Raw genomic sequence first — 18,569 nt, 5'->3', positions numbered from 1 at the left:
AACTGGCTGTTGGGATAGCGGTTGCAGGGTCGATTCCAACTTGACACACTTTTGTATTAGCCTTATAGATGTTTGTCGAGGTCTGTACGTTTATGACTGTGTATTGTGTGTGTTTCTGGACCCCCAACATAGGAGGAAATTCAACTGGGGCCGTGAGTGTAAGGCGTTTATTATTATTTTGCTCTTAAACTGAAAAACCTAAAATTGCAGTCTGTAAATTAAAAAATGTCTGAAATTAGCTAGCTGCAACTCGCAGTTTTACCCTCTTAACCCCTTACTCTGTAATTAGGCAGATTCGGATAACATCACAAACTATGACAAGGAGTAAGGGGAATGTAATTAGATGTTACTCGTATTTATCTTTCGTTGTTCGCGATTTCTAAGCTAAGAAAATAACTAACAAACACTAGATCCTTAATGTCTGTCTGGAATTTTGTACCACGATACTGAATTTTCCAGAATGTTATCAGATTAGACCTGTTATTAAAGATAATTTTTTGAAAGTTTAGTAAGTATATTTTACAGAAAAAAATATACTTGATATATCGGGTAGTCTAAAGCATATAAAGGATTTCAAAGTGGCTAAAAACATCACGTGATTGATAGACGGCTATTTGACCAATTTGACCACTCTTCTGTTGATGTTGTATGTGAAAATTACTATTATGAGGATATTTTATGCAAATTTTAAAGATTTTCATTCAACGGAAAAGTTTGGAAGGGTACACAACCAAAGGAGTACTACATCTACACAGTCTCATCTCAAAATCCGTTTTTCGTCTATCGTCCTTGGAATTTTCACTATAATCGGCTCATATTTTTTTGACGAAGTGAGTTTACAGTATTAGTGGAATTACCTCATGATTTCTCGTATCGATGAGCCCGGTGATAGTTTCCGTTGAGCCTGTAATTACCGACGTTAAGCGGTGTCTGGAATCTGGTTCCGGTTCAAGAGATGAGCGGCGGCGGGGTTCTATTGATTTGGGAAAAATAATTTTATTTTATAGCTTGCTGCCTAGCATGCATAATGTTTAGCAAATATGTTGAAAAATCGAAGTGTGTTTTGGTGTTTCTGGTTTAACAATGGGACTGTATATAATTTGAAAAAAAAAACTTGTTTAAAATTAATCGTCCCGTAGGTATGGCATACTAATTTCGTCATATGTACAAATCATATGAATTTAAAATTTTAAAGCCACCTGTGCAATTCGCAACATTTTCGGTTACATTATATAAACTAATAGTGATACCAACATTTTACCTATTACTTCGAAAGCAGAATAGCTTCTGATAATTACATCAAATAAATACATTTTAAGTTCAAACTTACCCATAACACTAGCCGAGGCTATATCCTGAACACTCGACGCCGCAATAATAGCCTCCGCGGGAGAGAGACTTTTCCTAGGTGGTAAGGGCGGGGCTCTCAACTCTCCGTACGCGTTCTCCGCGGGCGCTGGAACTTTCCGCGTCGCGCGAGGAGAGTGACGGGGGGAGGCCCCCGCTGATCTAACGCCAGGTCGGAGAGCGTCTATTGTTGATGTGGCTGCGTTGAATTCCGCCCAATCCTGTTTTTTTTTTTGTAATATTTGTAGATATTGTGATATATTTGTATAAAATAAATGTTCTGTGTATCAAGTTTTGTGAGAGGAGAGTGACGGGGGAGGCCCCGGTCAATTTAACGTCCGGACGGAGTGTCTATTGTTGATGCGGGCTTGTTGAATTCCGCCCGATTGTGTTTTTTACTTATATATTTATTAGTTTTCGTTTACTTGTAGATATTTACGTATGTTTTGTATAAAATAATTGTAAGTGTATCGAGTTTTATGAAAGTGTTTTAAGAAATATTTTAATTATGTTACAGATAAGTTATAGATTGTCTACAGCTTGTATATGGGCCTAGCCATATTCGTAAAAACAATGACTACGCTATACAGCTACTATTACTGTTTTGTATGGTGGCTGTTAGAGCCAGAAGCCAATACCTCTCATATATATAATAACAATATCACCCTTTTATTTTCCTTAATCCCTCTGCAATATACCCTTTTATGCCCTTAGCTATTTTTTTTCATATACACACCATTATTGTACATTAGTCACCACTATGTATTTTCGATCTCTTACTCAAAGACAAAATTATTGCCCCATCGCTTTAACTTACACATTAATTAAGATTGTTATAAAAAGTCATTAATAAAAAGTATTTATATAAGTTGTGTGGCTACAGCAGTTAGCCACCCTCTCTCTTCCTAAGAGGCGACTAAGGGATAACATAGTTCCACTACCACCTTGGAACTTAAAAAGCCGACCGATGGCGGGATAACCATCCAAGTACTGGCTTTGAAATACACAGGCCAAAGACGGGCAGCAGCGTCTTCGGTGCGACAGAGCCAGCCCTACGGTCACCAACCCGCCTGCCCAACGTGGTGACTATGGGCAAAACACACGAGTTCATGCCATTTTTGGCTCAAACTTGTAGAGGCCTATGTCCAGTAGTGGATTGCGATAGGCTAATGTGATGATGATGTGTGATGTATAGTTACAATATGTAGTATCTCAGTGTTAACGAAGTCTAGTAAATCTATAATTAAGGCTTTATGGTCATTTATTTTTGCAATAATTTATTAATTTGTAGCATTGTTTAAGGCTTTAGTAGTCAACCAATTTCTTTTATTTCGTTCTTTCCTAAATTAATAAAAAATCTATAATTGATGGTTTCTTATTTGAAATTAATAAGTCACTGAATAAATTTATCGTTATTTATTTCTAAGCTTAAACACTTTATTTCAGATAGAAGACAAATTATTTTTTTCATATCTTATAATTTTAAATGAACTCATTTGTAAATGGAGATATAATTTAAGGAGCAAATTATAAAAGGAAACGATAATAATCCATGCTACATGCACTCATGCTGTCTCATTCTATAAAAAAATAGTCAAAATGTTATTTTCTTTTTTCTTTTAAATAACAACACATTTGTTATATTTTTCCCAAGGAACTTCACAGGGCAAGCGACAAGGAAGCGAACGTAAAAAAAAAAAACAAAAAAGCACATTCATTCAAGCGTATATTGTCAACATTTAAATTAAACTTACAAATAAATAATTCACTGACATAAACATAAAAAAATTATAATCTAAGAAAAAAAAATGTAAAATAAAAATTAACTTAATAACTTTATCGTCTATTATCTACGGAGATGCGTAACAAAAATGCGTCTATGTATAGCTAAGTTAAACCAAAAATACTAAATAACACAATTAAACTGAAATAAAATATTATATTTTTAACTAAAAATTCACCTGACATTCTATACGAAAAAGTTTACAACGAAATTCAATTTCTAATATTCCTTTGAGGTCTCAAAAATGTTTAAAATTATAGTAAATACTTCGAAGACCAAGACTTTTCTAAAATAACCAAATGATACTTCCACATAACTGTACTCTTAAAAGCAATTATAAAACCAAGCTATACAAAAGACACAAGACAAACTTGCACCATGCTCTACTAAAAACTATTTAAATAACGTAAAATACATTTATAATTCATTTTCATATTTAAGTCCAGACTTAAAACTTGTATTTTGATACAAATAATACTAGTTATATAAAAAAAATGCTACAAAAAAACATTCACTCGTTACATTTACTTTTCTGCAAATCAAGAAAACAAAAATTTATCATGCCAAAAAAGCAAATAAATTCATGTCATAAAACTAAACTTTTGAGTCAATTTTATAAAACGATTAAAAAAAAATACGACACAGATAAAAAAATTATGCAAGACCGACCGTTCTACTTTTTTGGCGCCAAACGAAAAAGAAAACTTTTCTAGAGATTTCGTTTAATCTATAAACTGACTTCTTTATTTGAAATGTTTTATTATTATTTATTAATATAAATCAACCAAAAAAAATACAGCAAAAAACTTTATTATTACTTCATTATATATGAATATACATTCTAGAAAATGTAACTGAACTGTTTTTAAAGTGTAAAAACACTTTTTATATTTGATAAATCATATTAAAATTATTTCATAACTAAATTTATTACTGAACCTACATCCAATATATAAAGGTACCTAATAAGTATACAAAGTAATCGACAAAAGCTAGTCTCGCTTAAAATTTCCATTTGTATAGTAAAAAGATTATTTTACACGTCACTTTGGACAAATACTCCAATAAACTATTCGACTTCATAGTGCCAACTTTTAGACGTAAATAAAAAAAAACTTGAACTAAAAAATTCACCAAACACTCATATACAGTCTAGAAGAAATTTCCCCTTTCTTTGGACTGTATATAAAAATTTCATTTATCTAAATATAAAGCTATTTTTTTATTGAATACTGTGGATCAATTATTAAGTAAAGGCGGAATATTCTTATTTTTATAATATTTAGCAGTAATAAAATAAAACAAATTTGTGTACTAAGCCACTGTAAAAAAAAATGTTCCTATAAATTTGAATGTATGGAATGATTATCACGGTAAGTCATGAGTATACGGATTGTATTTTTTACCAATCAAATAAAAACCCGATTTTAATGTACATATTTTTTAAAAATAAAGAACTAAACACATTACTAGTGATAAATCAAAAAGTACACGCCAGCTTACAAAAAACTAATCATCAAAATCCGTACACTCCATTAAACAAAATTTTCAAAATCATTTAAAAAGTATAAAATTAGTCTCTTAACATAATAAACCCACAGTATGAACAAACTAAATTTAAAACTATATATATGTATGTATATGGAATGTATCCCTCGAAAAGTAACTCCGTGAATTAAACATGCGGTGACTTGATCCGTCTCTGCGAAATAAACGTCATACACGTTCATACATTGACATACATGCGGTTTGTGAAACTTGAGTGTATTGAAAAATTAACATTTATACACTTTCTATTTAATTCATATATCAAAATAAATATTTACTAATTGATTGAATACTAATAGTATAAAATCCAAAGAGAAAAATGATAAAATTCAATTTTTTTTAACAACCTCTAAAGTAACCCTCAAATTTCCTATTTTTTCTCATTATTAGACAAGTAATGTTATAGATATTTATTTATTTATGATTCAATCAAAAATAATTATTATATATATTTTTATAAATGTGTATGTTTGTACATGGTACAATTGTTATTAGCACATAGTTGAGAAATAGCTAATAACAAACTTTTTTTTTCATTTTTTTTCTTTCTAAAAAATTAAATGGTATACCGTAAACAAAAGCAATGCAATCAAGTTTCACTCATGAAAAATTGAAATTCAAAACAAAGATGACATAACAAAAAGCAACAAAATAAATAAATAAAAAAAAACAACCCACATACATGCGGCAAAATATCAAGAATGCATGGATCATGCAAAAGATGAACATCAAAAAGAAAAAAAAACATTTATTAAATTTTGTCTTTTTATAAGTAACAACTTTAAAATTAAATAATATATTAATAATATATAAATATTATATTAAGGTTTTATTGAGATAATCGAAAATTGTTAATATATAAACGATTATGAATACTGTCTTACATAACCAGAACAATAATTAATCAATTTTTAAGTTTTAAAAAACTCAACTTTTTCAAATACCCCACTCACTTTCTCTACACATAATATTCTATCTATTTAACGAAATATATCTATCAATTATTTAAAACAACAACCAGATCTACCTATACAAATAAAAGTGACTCTAAAACGGCTAGACTGATTTTGACGCGACTCTCACTGGCATATAGCTGATGTAATAAGGAGTAGTTTATTAGGCTACTTTTTTTTAGAAATTTATTTATTTTATAACGCTGAGAACTGAACGATAACTTTTTTGTTAAATTCCACGCGAACGAAGTCGCGGGCACCGTTAGTAATATTATATAATGAACTAGCTGGCCCGGCAAACGTTGTCTTGCCGCTAAACGCTATTAAGAAATAGGCGTTGGTGGTAGAAGGGTGAAAATTTAGGGTTGTATGTATTTTTTAATGTTGTATCATAAAAAACTAGAAATTAAAAATTTTGTCTAAAAAATAAAAAAATAAAATTTAGGGGTGGACTACCCGTAACATTTAGGGGGATGAAAAATAGATGTTGGCCGACTCTCATAGATACCGGATAAGCACAAAAAATTTCATCAAAATCGGTCAAGCCGTTTCGGAGGAGTATGGCAACGAAAACTGTGACACGAGAATTTTATATATTATATAATGAATTTACCTCAGAGTCATCAATATCGTCTGTCAGACCGTTGAACGTTGTATTTCTCGAGGACCAACTGTTTGAATTACTTGATATTGTCACTTCCGAACCTTGAAAGAACATATTTTATTAACAAAACTTCTATTGTTATAACATAAAAACACTTCGCTAAAACAAACAAAATATATCTTGTACTAAAACTATTGCTTTGTTGACTGATTTTTCATATAAAATTTAGCTTAGAAATGATTTGTGACATATGAGAACTAATATACTGGCTTTCGCTTGTGTCTTTTGCTAATTGCTGAATTACAATTAACAACAACATTTAGCGACTCAGTTGTATTTATTTTCATTTTAGATTATACAAATGCTTCATTTTACACATAATCAGTATCAAGTTAATTATAATTGTATACTAACTTGATCCATTGCATCCGGATGAACCGGACGATCCGGATGAATTCGACGAAACCGGTTTAACAGCCGTCTTTGTGTTCACCATTCTATAATTTATTTATTTATTTATTTATTAAGAAAACCAACAGCGTTTCAGTTAATACATACTATAACTAAATTACAAAAAAAATAAGGCCAATAACAGGTTTCCCTTTATAATATTTACAAGCATAGTTACATTGTTGCATTTGGACCGATGGGATGGCGCGCTTACAATAGTCACAGTTATGGATCAATTTTTTTTTATTATTGTTCAATAAATTTATACGAGTATTATATATAAAGTACAGCGTGTTTGTCGATGTTTCAATGTATAGGTATATATGTATAATATATAATAATGTTTTTTATAATATATTAAAAAGTTATTTTAATATCATTGTATTTACTATAATCATTAGATAATAAAATAGGTATTAGGCAGACATATTATGTGTGTCATCACATAGTGTGTTGTGTGGATTAGGAATTGACGCCCTAGCCCTACGATGTCAATATCTTGGGATCGGTACATGACCACTAGGGAGCTTTAGCTTGCAATAATGGTTATTATCTTGATACCTAAAGATTCAAAAATATTTAGCGAGGGTTAGGCGCACATTTATTTACTTTTAGTTTTTAGTTTTAAGATTAGTTTATTTCTAAAATTAGCTTTAGAGAATGCAAATAAATCTATGTCGTTGAATGATTCATTAAAGATACGCGGTAATCTAGTCAGTGCAGAATTGGCAGAGTATTTTCTGCTACTACAAGGAACAGACAACAGAGGCGTATGACGCGTACGACGTTTAGGTGCACAATATGACAGTGTACCTACTAGCTCCGGGGAATCCACGTGTCCATTAGCTATATCATACAAAAAACACATATCCAAGACATTGCGGCGTTCCTCGAGGGATAATATGTTATTTCGGTGACAATCTTCAATGTAAGATTTGGAGAACTGTTGACTGCGATAGAGAATGTGTTTTAAAAATCTTTTTTGGACCCCTTCAAGTCGGTCCTTATAAATATTATACATTGGTGACCAGATAGGACTTGCATATTCGAGAACACTGCGAACGTACGCGAAGTATACAGTTTTAATGGCCTCAATGTCAGTAAAATTTTTACAAATCCGAATTACAAAACCTAAACTCCTAAATGCTTTCTGCGTGATAAAAATATTATGATTGGAAAATGTCATTTTGTCATCAAAATATACACCAAGGTCCCGAACGATGTTGACTCTTGCTATCGTATTGCCATCACATTCATAAGAAAATATAATGGGATGTCTCCTACGTGTGAATGTTATACATTGACATTTTTTAACGTTGACACTTATTTTGTTTCGAGCATAGAACGCATAAAGGGAGTCAAGGTCGGACTGCAACAAGTTACAATCTTCAAGGTTTTTTATTTTTAAGTATACTTTTTTATCGTCCGCATACATTACGTGATTAGCATGCTTGAAACAGGTTTTGATGTCATATAAGTACGAATTGTAGAGAAGTGGCCCCAAGTGGGAGCCCTGTGGTACGCCTGTAGGTACGCTCACGTAGTTAGATCTATAGCCACCTACGACTACTGCTTGGGACCTATTTGTTAAATATGATTTTATCCATCTCAACAGATCTCCGTGTATTCCCAATTGTTGAAGTTTACTTAAGAGTATTAAGTGGTCAACACGGTCGAAAGCCTTCTCGAAGTCTGTGTATATAACATCAACTTGACCACCATGCTCCATATTAGATAATATATAGTCGGAAAAGTATGCGAGGTTAGTGATTGTAGAGCGATTTTTAAGGAATCCGTGTTGTTCGTTCGGTAAACTCTTGATAATAACAGGATAAATTGCATCGTAGACGCATTTTTCGAGTATTTTACCAAGTGTGTTAAGAATAGATATACCTCTGTAATTTTCGATTTTAGTTTTAGAATCTTTTTTATGAATAGGTACTATGTGTGCTTTTTTCCATATAGTAGGAAACACTCCTTCTTTAAGAGACATATTAAAAATTAAAGTGATTGGACTCGACAAGTACTTAGCACAGTTACGCCAAAACAGTGGTGGTATTCCGTCACTACCGGCCCCCTTATTAATATCTAGTCGTGTAAGTAATTTTTCAACAGTGCTTTTCGACACAGACAGGTGTGAGACCGAATCCAGGGTAGAGATGCCCTTCGAAGAAGCCACAAAATCAACGAGTGGAACACCGAAGACACTATGGAAAAATGTGTTGAATGCATCACATATAGATTGACCGTCTTCATATTTCTTGTCATTAAAAGTCATTGTCTTGGGGTAGTTCGAGGTATTGCGGTTAGATTTAATGTATGACCAAAATGATTTGGGGTTTTGCCTGATAGAGATTTGAATTTTTTGAATATAATTATTGTAACAAGTCTGTTGTTCCTTTTTTAGTCTATGACGTAACATACAAAATTCGTCATAGTCACGAATATTCTTGAATTTTTTCCATAACTTATGAATTTTAGATTTCTCTTTAATTATATTGATCAATGCTGGTGTAAACCATACAGGATATGTACGATTGCTATTTTGCGGTCTTGTTAATGGTGTGTACTTATTAATGGCTTCATTAATACATGAGTAAAAGTTATCAATTAAACCCTCTGTTGTGTTGGAAATTAAAATAGTTTGCCAATTTAGATCATTTAAATATTTATTTAAGTTTTCAAAATCGCATTTCCTAAAATTTAATCTTCGTGCAGAGGAATTAACAAGTGGGGAAATGGATAGGTCTAAAATTTCAAGTTCCAAAGGCGGGTGAGCTTTATCTATTTTGGAAAGAGGATACTTGCACTCCGTAACTTTGAGATATAAATTAGAGAAAGCCAAGTCCAATGTGTTTCCGATGTAGTTAGTTAGATAGTTAAATTGCTGAATACCTAAGAAAGCTAAATTTTCAATTAGACGAATTCCTGTATTTTGTATTTCCGTCGTACCAATTTTTACGTAATTTGCACCATTGCTACTCCACTTTATGCATGGAAGATTAAAATCCCCAATTATTAAGAAATTATTTGCTGGATTTTTACTATGAAGATTTTTAATTAAGTTAATTAAGCGGTCTATGTTAGAAGAAAGACAGTCATAGTCGGGAGGCAAATAAACGGTTAATATTTGAAGGTCGACAGAAGCAGAGAGAACGCGCGCAGGTATTATTATAACCAGAATTTCTATGTCTAAGTAATCGTCAAGTTCTACGCGCGATGCATCCAACCCACAGCGCACCAACGCCATCACTCCACCGCCTGTCTTTTTATTACTACTCTTTAAATTCCTATCCTGTCTAAATACGTCGTATCTATTGTCCGCCAGTTCTCGATCAAAAATGCTGTTATGTAGCCATGTCTCCGTTGTGATTATAATGTCAAAGTTGTTACATAGCAAACTCTGTTTGAAGTTAGTAGTTTTAGTTCTTAATCCGCGAACATAAAATAAGATTATATTGCTTATTAATTATGTATTATTTCATGCATTTTTTAATGATTAAAAGTTTGTGTACGTACGTGCGTGTGCCTGTCCGTATGTGTGTATGTATGTGTACGTGTGTGTGTGTGTGCAAGACAGTGATAGCAACTATAGTCATAATGAAATAAAAATAATGACTAGTAAAAGTTGTAGAAAATATTAGTAATGTAGCCACCTCTCGTACCTATCTTGTAGTGTGACAAAAAAGTTTACAATCAATCTGGTACGTTGATATAAGTAATCACTTTAAATCACACAAATTAATATTTGTATTTTTTTAGAATTTCTCTCTGCTAGGCGCATACCTTTATGGAGTCTCCCTGTGTTATTTATATTGTGTTTTACTAGTGTTAATTTATTGCTGCTCATGGACGAAAGGGTCCAGTAATGGTATGTTCACAGGTTGCTACAGTTAATTTCACAATAAAGTTTTACTTAAGTCTGATTTAACATGACTAGGCTATAGACTATGTTAGTAGATTTTTTCATCAAATTATTGCGGGCGAAACCACGGTGAAAAAGCGAGTTGATAATAACCACGAAAGCTTAACTTATATCACAATAAAGTATGAGATAGTAAAAAAAAACAAATGTACTTCAGACCACACGACTGAAGTAAAACTTCTTTAGGTCCATCTAACTTATATCTCCCTGTCAACTTCTGTTCGCCACGCCCGATCACACTTTTCGTAACGCTCTCGTCACGCATTCACCAGCTTACTCCCCAACTCAAGCGTGCGTAAGGAAGTTTTACTTCAAATTAATTAAATTTTATATCTAACCACACACAAACGTGTAAATGTAACATGACGTAGTATGTCACTCACTTGACGTCATTAGTGGTGTTGGGGGGGCGCGGAGGTACGAAGGCGTCTACTACCACTTGTTCCGTGCCCTTGATCTCAGCTCGACAGAATGGACATCCCTGCCCCTCGGAATCCTGAGGGAAAAATGACTTTCGTCAAAAAGATATTTAAACAAAAAAAAAAAAAAAAAAACATTTTACATAACAAGTAATAATGAAGCCATACAATCCAATAAAATATTGAAATGAAATAAGCAAGACATACGAAAAAAAAAAAAAAAAAAAAAGAAAAACAACAACTAATTAATTCTAATTTTAAAGATGCTTCAATAGGTAAAGATTTGTGTCTCAGAAATTGCTAATGTAATAATACATGGCTGCCATTTTAGTGACGTCAATGAATGTTTCAAATTAGTACCTTTTATACTTGCAAATCATAATATACATTATTTGGGAATTCTGAGGAAATACTCTAATTGTAAAATAAAATTATTGCAAAAGTATAGAATTGTAAAGATTTTTTTTTAAGTATAGAATCTTACAGCTGAAACCACAGCACGATGTATGTATGAGGTACGATTTGTTCTCAAAGCAAACTTTATATAGGTCAAATTATTCCTGTACCTTTAAAGCAGATGGCACTTAATGGGGGGTTGGGGTTACTTATTCATTTTAATGTATACTGCAATACTTACGATCTGCCAGGCGGTAAGGCAAGGTGTACACAGTAAATGTCCGCAGGGCTCTATTCTTATATCTTTGTCGTTTTCCGCACATATCTTGCACAACTGGAATGTGCTTCCTGAAAATGAAAAAAAAGAAAATACATTACATAAATATTATTATCATTTTAATGACATAACTATAAACGGATGATTTAGATCTTTGGTAGTTTACAGAAATTTTCTATTGAAATAGTAGAAATTCTCTATTTTTTTCGACATTTCAATTACTAATCTACATTTAATTTACTTTAAACTTTAGATCTGCCTTCGTTAGATTTCTTAGAAAAGCTACAAATCGATCTGTGACACTGACAGTTTTTTTAATCCATGTGAATTGTCTGTAGTTTGGGGTTTATTATCAGTAATATTATTTATTGTGTCCACTGAGACAGGATTTTTATCCCATTTTTGGCCACTGAATTTAAGGCATTTATTATATTTAGTCATAAGACAAATCTGACTAGGCCGTTAGCGCAGTTTATTATCACCCTGCTTTCTGGTCTGGAGGCTGTGGGTACGATAACCGACCCGAGTCTAGGTGTAATGTATTATTTATATATGTATTATTTATATGTATATTTACTAAAAAAATACATATGTCGCTGTTATCAATCGGTTGTTACTTATAACACAAGCTTTAACTTGCTTACCTTAGGAAAAAAAGATCGTGTGTGTAGGTTAAAGATATAAAGTGATAGAACAGATCTTACCCATTTCACAATACAACTCGTATTGTTCCTGCGTTACAGTTATGTGGTCTTCAGCGGGGGAAATTATAGCGCTACTTAAATCTGGGTTCACGTCCCGACCGTCTGGATATAAATAACTGAAAAATAATAAGCGTTTTTTTTTAATTTTTTAATATTTTTTTTTTAGGTAAATATAATATGAGTTAGTCTAGTGGTCGATAATAATAATGTATGTAGGTTTTGAACTATGCTTATGAAAAACTTTTTTCTTTATTATTTGTATACTTTATTGCACTAAAAAAAGAAATTTAGAGAAAATTTAATAAACGTTATGATTGATGGCAAAGGTGGACTTATCCATAGAAGTCATCTCTTCTATTCTCTCTCTGTCTCTACATTCGTACTGACGTAATACAGACGTTCTGTATATGAAGGTGGAATGCAGGAAATGAGGGAACAATAGAATCGCCAACAAAGCATTTTAATTGTTATCAAATTATATTACAGACTAGCCGTGCCCACGACTTCGTCCGCGTGGAATAGCGACTTTGAATAGCATTTTTTAAATATATTCCTTTGGTTTATTTTGGATTATATAAAATTATAAAAACCGTCGTTTAGGTATTTAAATGTTCAAAGCGAATCTTTAAATTGGTATAATTTTTTTTATTTATGAACCGATTGACATGAAACAAACGCTAAATGTTAAGTGTAGCTTACCACGATATATGAATATCGTGGTAAGCTAATCGTGAAACATCACATCACAGCATCTAAATCGGATAGACCGTTTCTGAGATTAGCTTGCACAAAATTATTACTTTTACATTTTTATTACATACATACTTAATATATTTAAACTTAAGTCCTAGCCCTTCTTCAAGTGTAAATATAGTCAGAAATAAGTGTTAAGTATATCCTTTTCCTCTATTTCTGCTAGAATACTTCTAAAATCATTTTGTCGATCATTTGAGGCTCATGAGATTTCATTAGAAAATATTATTATACTGGCTATTTACTAACTTCATAGCAAAAACTATACAAAATTTTTAGAAAGTTCTTAATACTCACAATCCCTCTCTGTAGCCATCCAAAAGTGCCTGAACCAGACTCTTATTCTGCGGTATTGTTTGTAGTATTTCACCATCCACTGTGACGTAGCCGATTGCCCACTGACCGAGTCTCGTACATGATAACCTAAAATACATTAAATAAATATTTGAGATATGGCAACTTTAAAATACATCGAAAAATAATAGATAAAAAATTAGAAAAAATAGTTTAACAGATGGCAAATTTAAAACGCACCCAAGGAAGCTCGATTTCCACTTGAAACTCTGATTTTATAGATATTATATATATATATATAATATCTATAATATATATATAATATATAGGTAGATATATATATATCTACCACTATACAACGTACACAGGTAACAAATTGTCTTCCTTAAGATCATGACTATATTATCGTTTTTATTAATTATTTTGTTATGAATGCATTTACAGTTATTTATAAAACGATTAGTTATTTATAAACGATATATAATATAATTAATATATGTAAATTTTTATAATTTTATTAATTTATTAATTTTTTATAATTTTTATATGTAAATTTTTTCCATACCTAAACACATAACTTCCAGCCTTATGTATATATTTCTGAAGCCTCGCCTTAACTTCGTCATACGTGAGAAAAGCTACGTAGCCGGGATGAGTGACGGCCAAAAGTTGCCAGTTGCGTAGTAACGTGCTCCACGGCTGAAACAATCTGGAAACGGAGAAGATATACGGATATAATATTTATCTTACATATTATCTTTTACCTTGTAAATAAGTGATTGATAGATTTTATTATGGGATTATATTATTTATTTATTTATTTATTTAACAATTTATGTACACTAGGAAAGCAAAAGGAAATAGCTCTTATAAACAATGCTGGTAACAAGGCACTACTTATCCCATGATGGAATCTCTTCCAGTAGTCCTGCTACAGGGAACTTATAAAACAGTCGCAAAATTAGCGTGTACAATCAATTATATTGTAGGTGGTAAAACAGCGGCTCAGGGTATGTATCATTTAAACTAATAAACTAAAACTTTTGGATCTGTGAATCTAAATAAAATGCGAATAGAAATATTCGATAGATACAGCCACCGAAACCGGATTGATGTCGAATTTTTTTTCTAGCCCATTTTGGAACGTAATGAAAAAGTTATTTATCAATAATCTTGAACTAAGTTTCGAAGAAATCTCCGATTTTTCGACCGATTTTCTTGCCGGTTTTTCTCATTAGAAATTATATCCCGAGCGTAAAATATTCTAAAATTAAAATACAATTAAAATATTGTAGAATTTATGATTTAGACAAAGTTCAATAAAGTTAAGAGTTTGATTATGAAATTCCATTTCAAATTTATCACAAATTTTACAGCTGAAACACGTTTCAAATAATGAAAATCACATTGTTAAATAACATCAATAGAAAAATGTATAGCAAAAGAAAATAGAAAAAATATATAAAGAAACACAATTGTATGCAGACTTCCTTTGTTGAAAACAATTTTAAATGGCTGCGTCGTTTTGATAAAGGATTTGAATGGGGTAAGTACACCGAAAAGACTAGGATTATCCTGCTCCGGGGCTTGTGGAAAACAACAATACGACCAGACTATAAAAATATTTGTACCACGCGTATTATCAGTTTATACATATAAATAAAATAAATAAAATAAATAAATATCTACTATACGAAACTGAGACTGTGCCAAATTGTTCGGAATTTCATTTCGTGTTCTTTTTTTATTATAAATATTATATTAGACGACTTTTATGGTCAACTACAAATACTTTGAAATTTATGACCACGATTTAAAACTGTAAACCATTAGGAACAACTTAACTACACACTTTTAGATTGTTTTAGGGTGAGGATACCTTTATCCAAAAGCCGAAAACAATCATAGGTCTGAAAATTGATATTTTTATCAACTAGAGTGGTAAATACGCGTATGAACTGTCTCATGGTAAGCGGTTACCGTAGTGTATGGATGCCTGCAATACCAGAAACATCGTTAGCACAGTATATCTTTGGGATCTCTGGCTATTTTACTCATCACAGAAACCCAATTGAGTGCAGTATTATCTTCTATAAGTTTGATGGCCTCCACGTAGTTTTGCTCTAGACTTTAAGCAATATATCCCATACTGGTCCCTAACTCAAAAGTGCATTCTTATTTCTTAAATTAATAATATTTATTTATTTATTTAACATTAACAAGACGTACACTAACAAGAACAGAAAAAGAATGAATTTTTACAAAAATATAAGTATAAGTGTTGCCTTAATTATAGGTGAATAAAATATAAGGGATGTTGTTTATGGTTCGAAACTGTTTAACTAACTTCTGTTATGTAAAACAAACGAACGAGTATATATAATTATTCGGACCAACTTGTATATCATTGTCTCATTTCGATTAATGGCTTCCAATCGTGCCGGTCACTAACACGCCTGTCCAGCGTGGTGACTATGGGCAAAACACATGAGCTCACGCCATTTTTGGCGTCAACTTGTGGAGACCTATGTGGAGCAGTGGACTATATTAGGCTGAAATGATGAATGATGATGATGAATGGTGCCAAAATAACATGACTTCTTGATGATTCATGATGATGAGCACTTCTAAAATAATAAAGTAAAATTTTCTGTCAGATATTGTCTACTCTAATCAATAATCAAATTTTATGTTTTAAATAACAAATATAGAGGATATATCTTCTGTCATCGATAACACCAATAACGAATATATCAATAGTTTCTATAGTAACCAACTTTTTCTAATGAAAAATCTCACCTCGTAAAGACGTCAAACTCGAAGTTCGATATGAAATCGTTGCATGTGAGATCAATTGTAGTTTTAAGCGCCATCGTTTCCAAACCAGATGAAATCGGATGCACGTTGTTCAATTCTTCCCGGAAGTGCTTCCACGAAACCAGAGTACTAAAAAAGAAGAAAAATATAAAGTTAATTATTGATTGTCTGAAAGCGATCGTTCTTAGAGATAGGTACTCGTGTTATCTTTTTTGTCAACTTGTGAGCAAAATTTTTTCAAGTTACAGTAAAGAATAAAACATTACAAAAATTATTAACTTAAATATAATAATCACGGATTAAGCAGAAGAACGAATTGGACAAATGGTACAAATGATATTCAAGTTCTTCTTACGTAACGAAAAGAAGAAAAAATAATAATAAAGGAATATTTTCTTTCTCTATTTTTAATATAAAACTAATTGTTATAAAAACAACAGTTCGTTAGATCCTTGTGTCAGAATATCTTTTTACATTCAAAGAACATAAGCTTTGCCTAAACCGATGCTCTTATGGAATCAAAGCTCTCTTTCAACAGAGAATTTATTTGTTTACTTTAGATTTCGGTATTTTTAGTTAGACTTGAAAAACGTATTTTTAGTTCTGGTGGTCCATTCTTATATATTAGGACTGATGTCGAGATGCATAACACGTGGTTCAATAAGTCCCGAGACTAAGTACTAAAAAAAGGTCTTTTTTATAAAATTAATTTTTATTCATCAACATAGTCTCCTCCAAGAGCGATACAGTCCCTCCAACGCTTTTCTAACTTTTCTATCCCATGTGTGTAGAACGATTTGTCTTTGGCTTCAAAATAAGCCTCCGTTGCTGCGATAACTTCACTATTTGAGTCAAATTTCTTACCCTGAAGCATTTTTTTGAGGTCTGCAAACAGCCAGTAATCGCTGGGGGCCAAGTCTGGCGAATAAGAGGGATGAGGAAGCAATTCGAAGCCCAATTCGTTACTTTTGGCCATCGTTCTCACGGACTTGTGACAAGGCGCGTTGTCCTGGTGAAACACCACTTTCTTTTTGTTCATGTGAGGCCGTTTATTCGCAATTTCGTACTTCAATCGCTCCAATAAGCACATGTAATAGTCACTATTTATATTTTGCCCCTTTTCAAGGTAGTCGATGAAAAGTATTCCATGCGCGTCCCAAAATATAGACGCCATAACCTTACCGGCCGATTTCTGAGTCTTTGGACGCTTCGGGCGGCTTTCACCAGCCGCTCTCCACTCCGCTGCCTGCCGATTGGATTCCGGAGTGAAATGGTATATCCAGGTTTCATCCATTGTTACATACCGACGTAAAAAATCCTTTTTATTATGATTCATCAGCGCCAAACATCGCTCTGAATCATTAAAACGTTGCTCCTTTTGATTAGTTGTAAGCAAACGCGGCACCCACTTAGAAAAAAGCTTTTTCATGGACAAATTTTTATGTAAAATAGTGAAAACACTACCAGCTGAAATCTTTACTATCTCGGCTATCTCTCGCACTTTTACCTTCCGATCTTCCAATACGATTTTGAGGACTTGGTTAATATTTTGTTGAGTCACTGCTTCATTTGGACGACCTGAGCGTTCCCCATCATTGGTGTCCATGCGACCGCGTTTGAAGTCGGCATACCACCGACAAATGGTTGCTTTAGAGGGAGCTGATCCTGCATAACATTTTATAAGCCATTGCTGTGCTTCAACGGTATTTTTTCCCATTAAAAAACAATGTTTTATCAACACGCGAAACTCGTTTTTTTCCATTGTATCGAAATTACAACCGTAGCGTCACTTAAATGTTTCAAAATCAATAATTTTATTGTACCATTTTTAAAAATTTGACACATATTCTTGTATAGATAGCCAGTACTTTTTAAAAATCAAAAGAGTTTTTAATATATGCGCCATTTCCAGGTTAGTCTCGGGACTTATTGAACGATCTAGTAAATTAATCAAACCACACATACACTAGGTACATGTACATGGGGGCCATTCTAATTTTCCATGCCTAAAACTTAGTATAAATAAATAAATAAAATGTGTGCTTTCTCCATACGATTGAAGTAAAACTTACAAAACGTAAATCTGTCTCTTTCTATCTTCACTGCTGTTCTTGTCAGTTACAAAATAGGCGAGACTCTTCTACGTTGAAAGGTAGTAGCGTTTTTGAAGTAAAACTTCTTTACGCACGCTTGACTTGGAGAGTATGCTAGTGAATGCGTGACGAGAGCGTTACGACAAGTGTGATCGGGCGAGGCGAACAGAAGTTGAGAGGTAGATATAAGTTAGATGGAACTAAAG

The 18,569-nt window shown here is 32.3% G+C and overlaps 1 protein-coding gene across 1 annotated transcript in view; it reads right to left on the bottom strand.

Annotated features, from left to right (window-relative positions):
• LOC123667503 (E3 ubiquitin-protein ligase CBL-B-B) overlaps positions 1-18,569 on the bottom strand; it is a 92,846-nt gene that overhangs the window by 1,800 nt on the left and 72,477 nt on the right. The window contains exons 2-11 of the mRNA XM_045601393.1: positions 16,253-16,399; positions 14,019-14,162; positions 13,457-13,582; positions 12,407-12,522; positions 11,667-11,773; positions 10,994-11,106; positions 6,650-6,732; positions 6,245-6,336; positions 1,331-1,568; positions 858-973 (exon numbers count right to left, since the gene is read on the bottom strand). Of these exons, the coding sequence (XP_045457349.1) occupies positions 858-973; positions 1,331-1,568; positions 6,245-6,336; positions 6,650-6,732; positions 10,994-11,106; positions 11,667-11,773; positions 12,407-12,522; positions 13,457-13,582; positions 14,019-14,162; positions 16,253-16,399 (1,282 nt within the window). The remainder of the gene's footprint in view (positions 1-857; positions 974-1,330; positions 1,569-6,244; positions 6,337-6,649; positions 6,733-10,993; positions 11,107-11,666; positions 11,774-12,406; positions 12,523-13,456; positions 13,583-14,018; positions 14,163-16,252; positions 16,400-18,569) is intronic.

The sequence above is a fragment of the Melitaea cinxia genome, chromosome 28 (genome assembly GCF_905220565.1).
Source record: "Melitaea cinxia chromosome 28, ilMelCinx1.1, whole genome shotgun sequence".
Classification (NCBI taxonomy): Eukaryota; Metazoa; Arthropoda; class Insecta; order Lepidoptera; family Nymphalidae; genus Melitaea; species Melitaea cinxia.
Note: the sequence above shows the minus strand (reverse complement) of the source record. Positions and strands in the feature narration are given on the sequence as shown.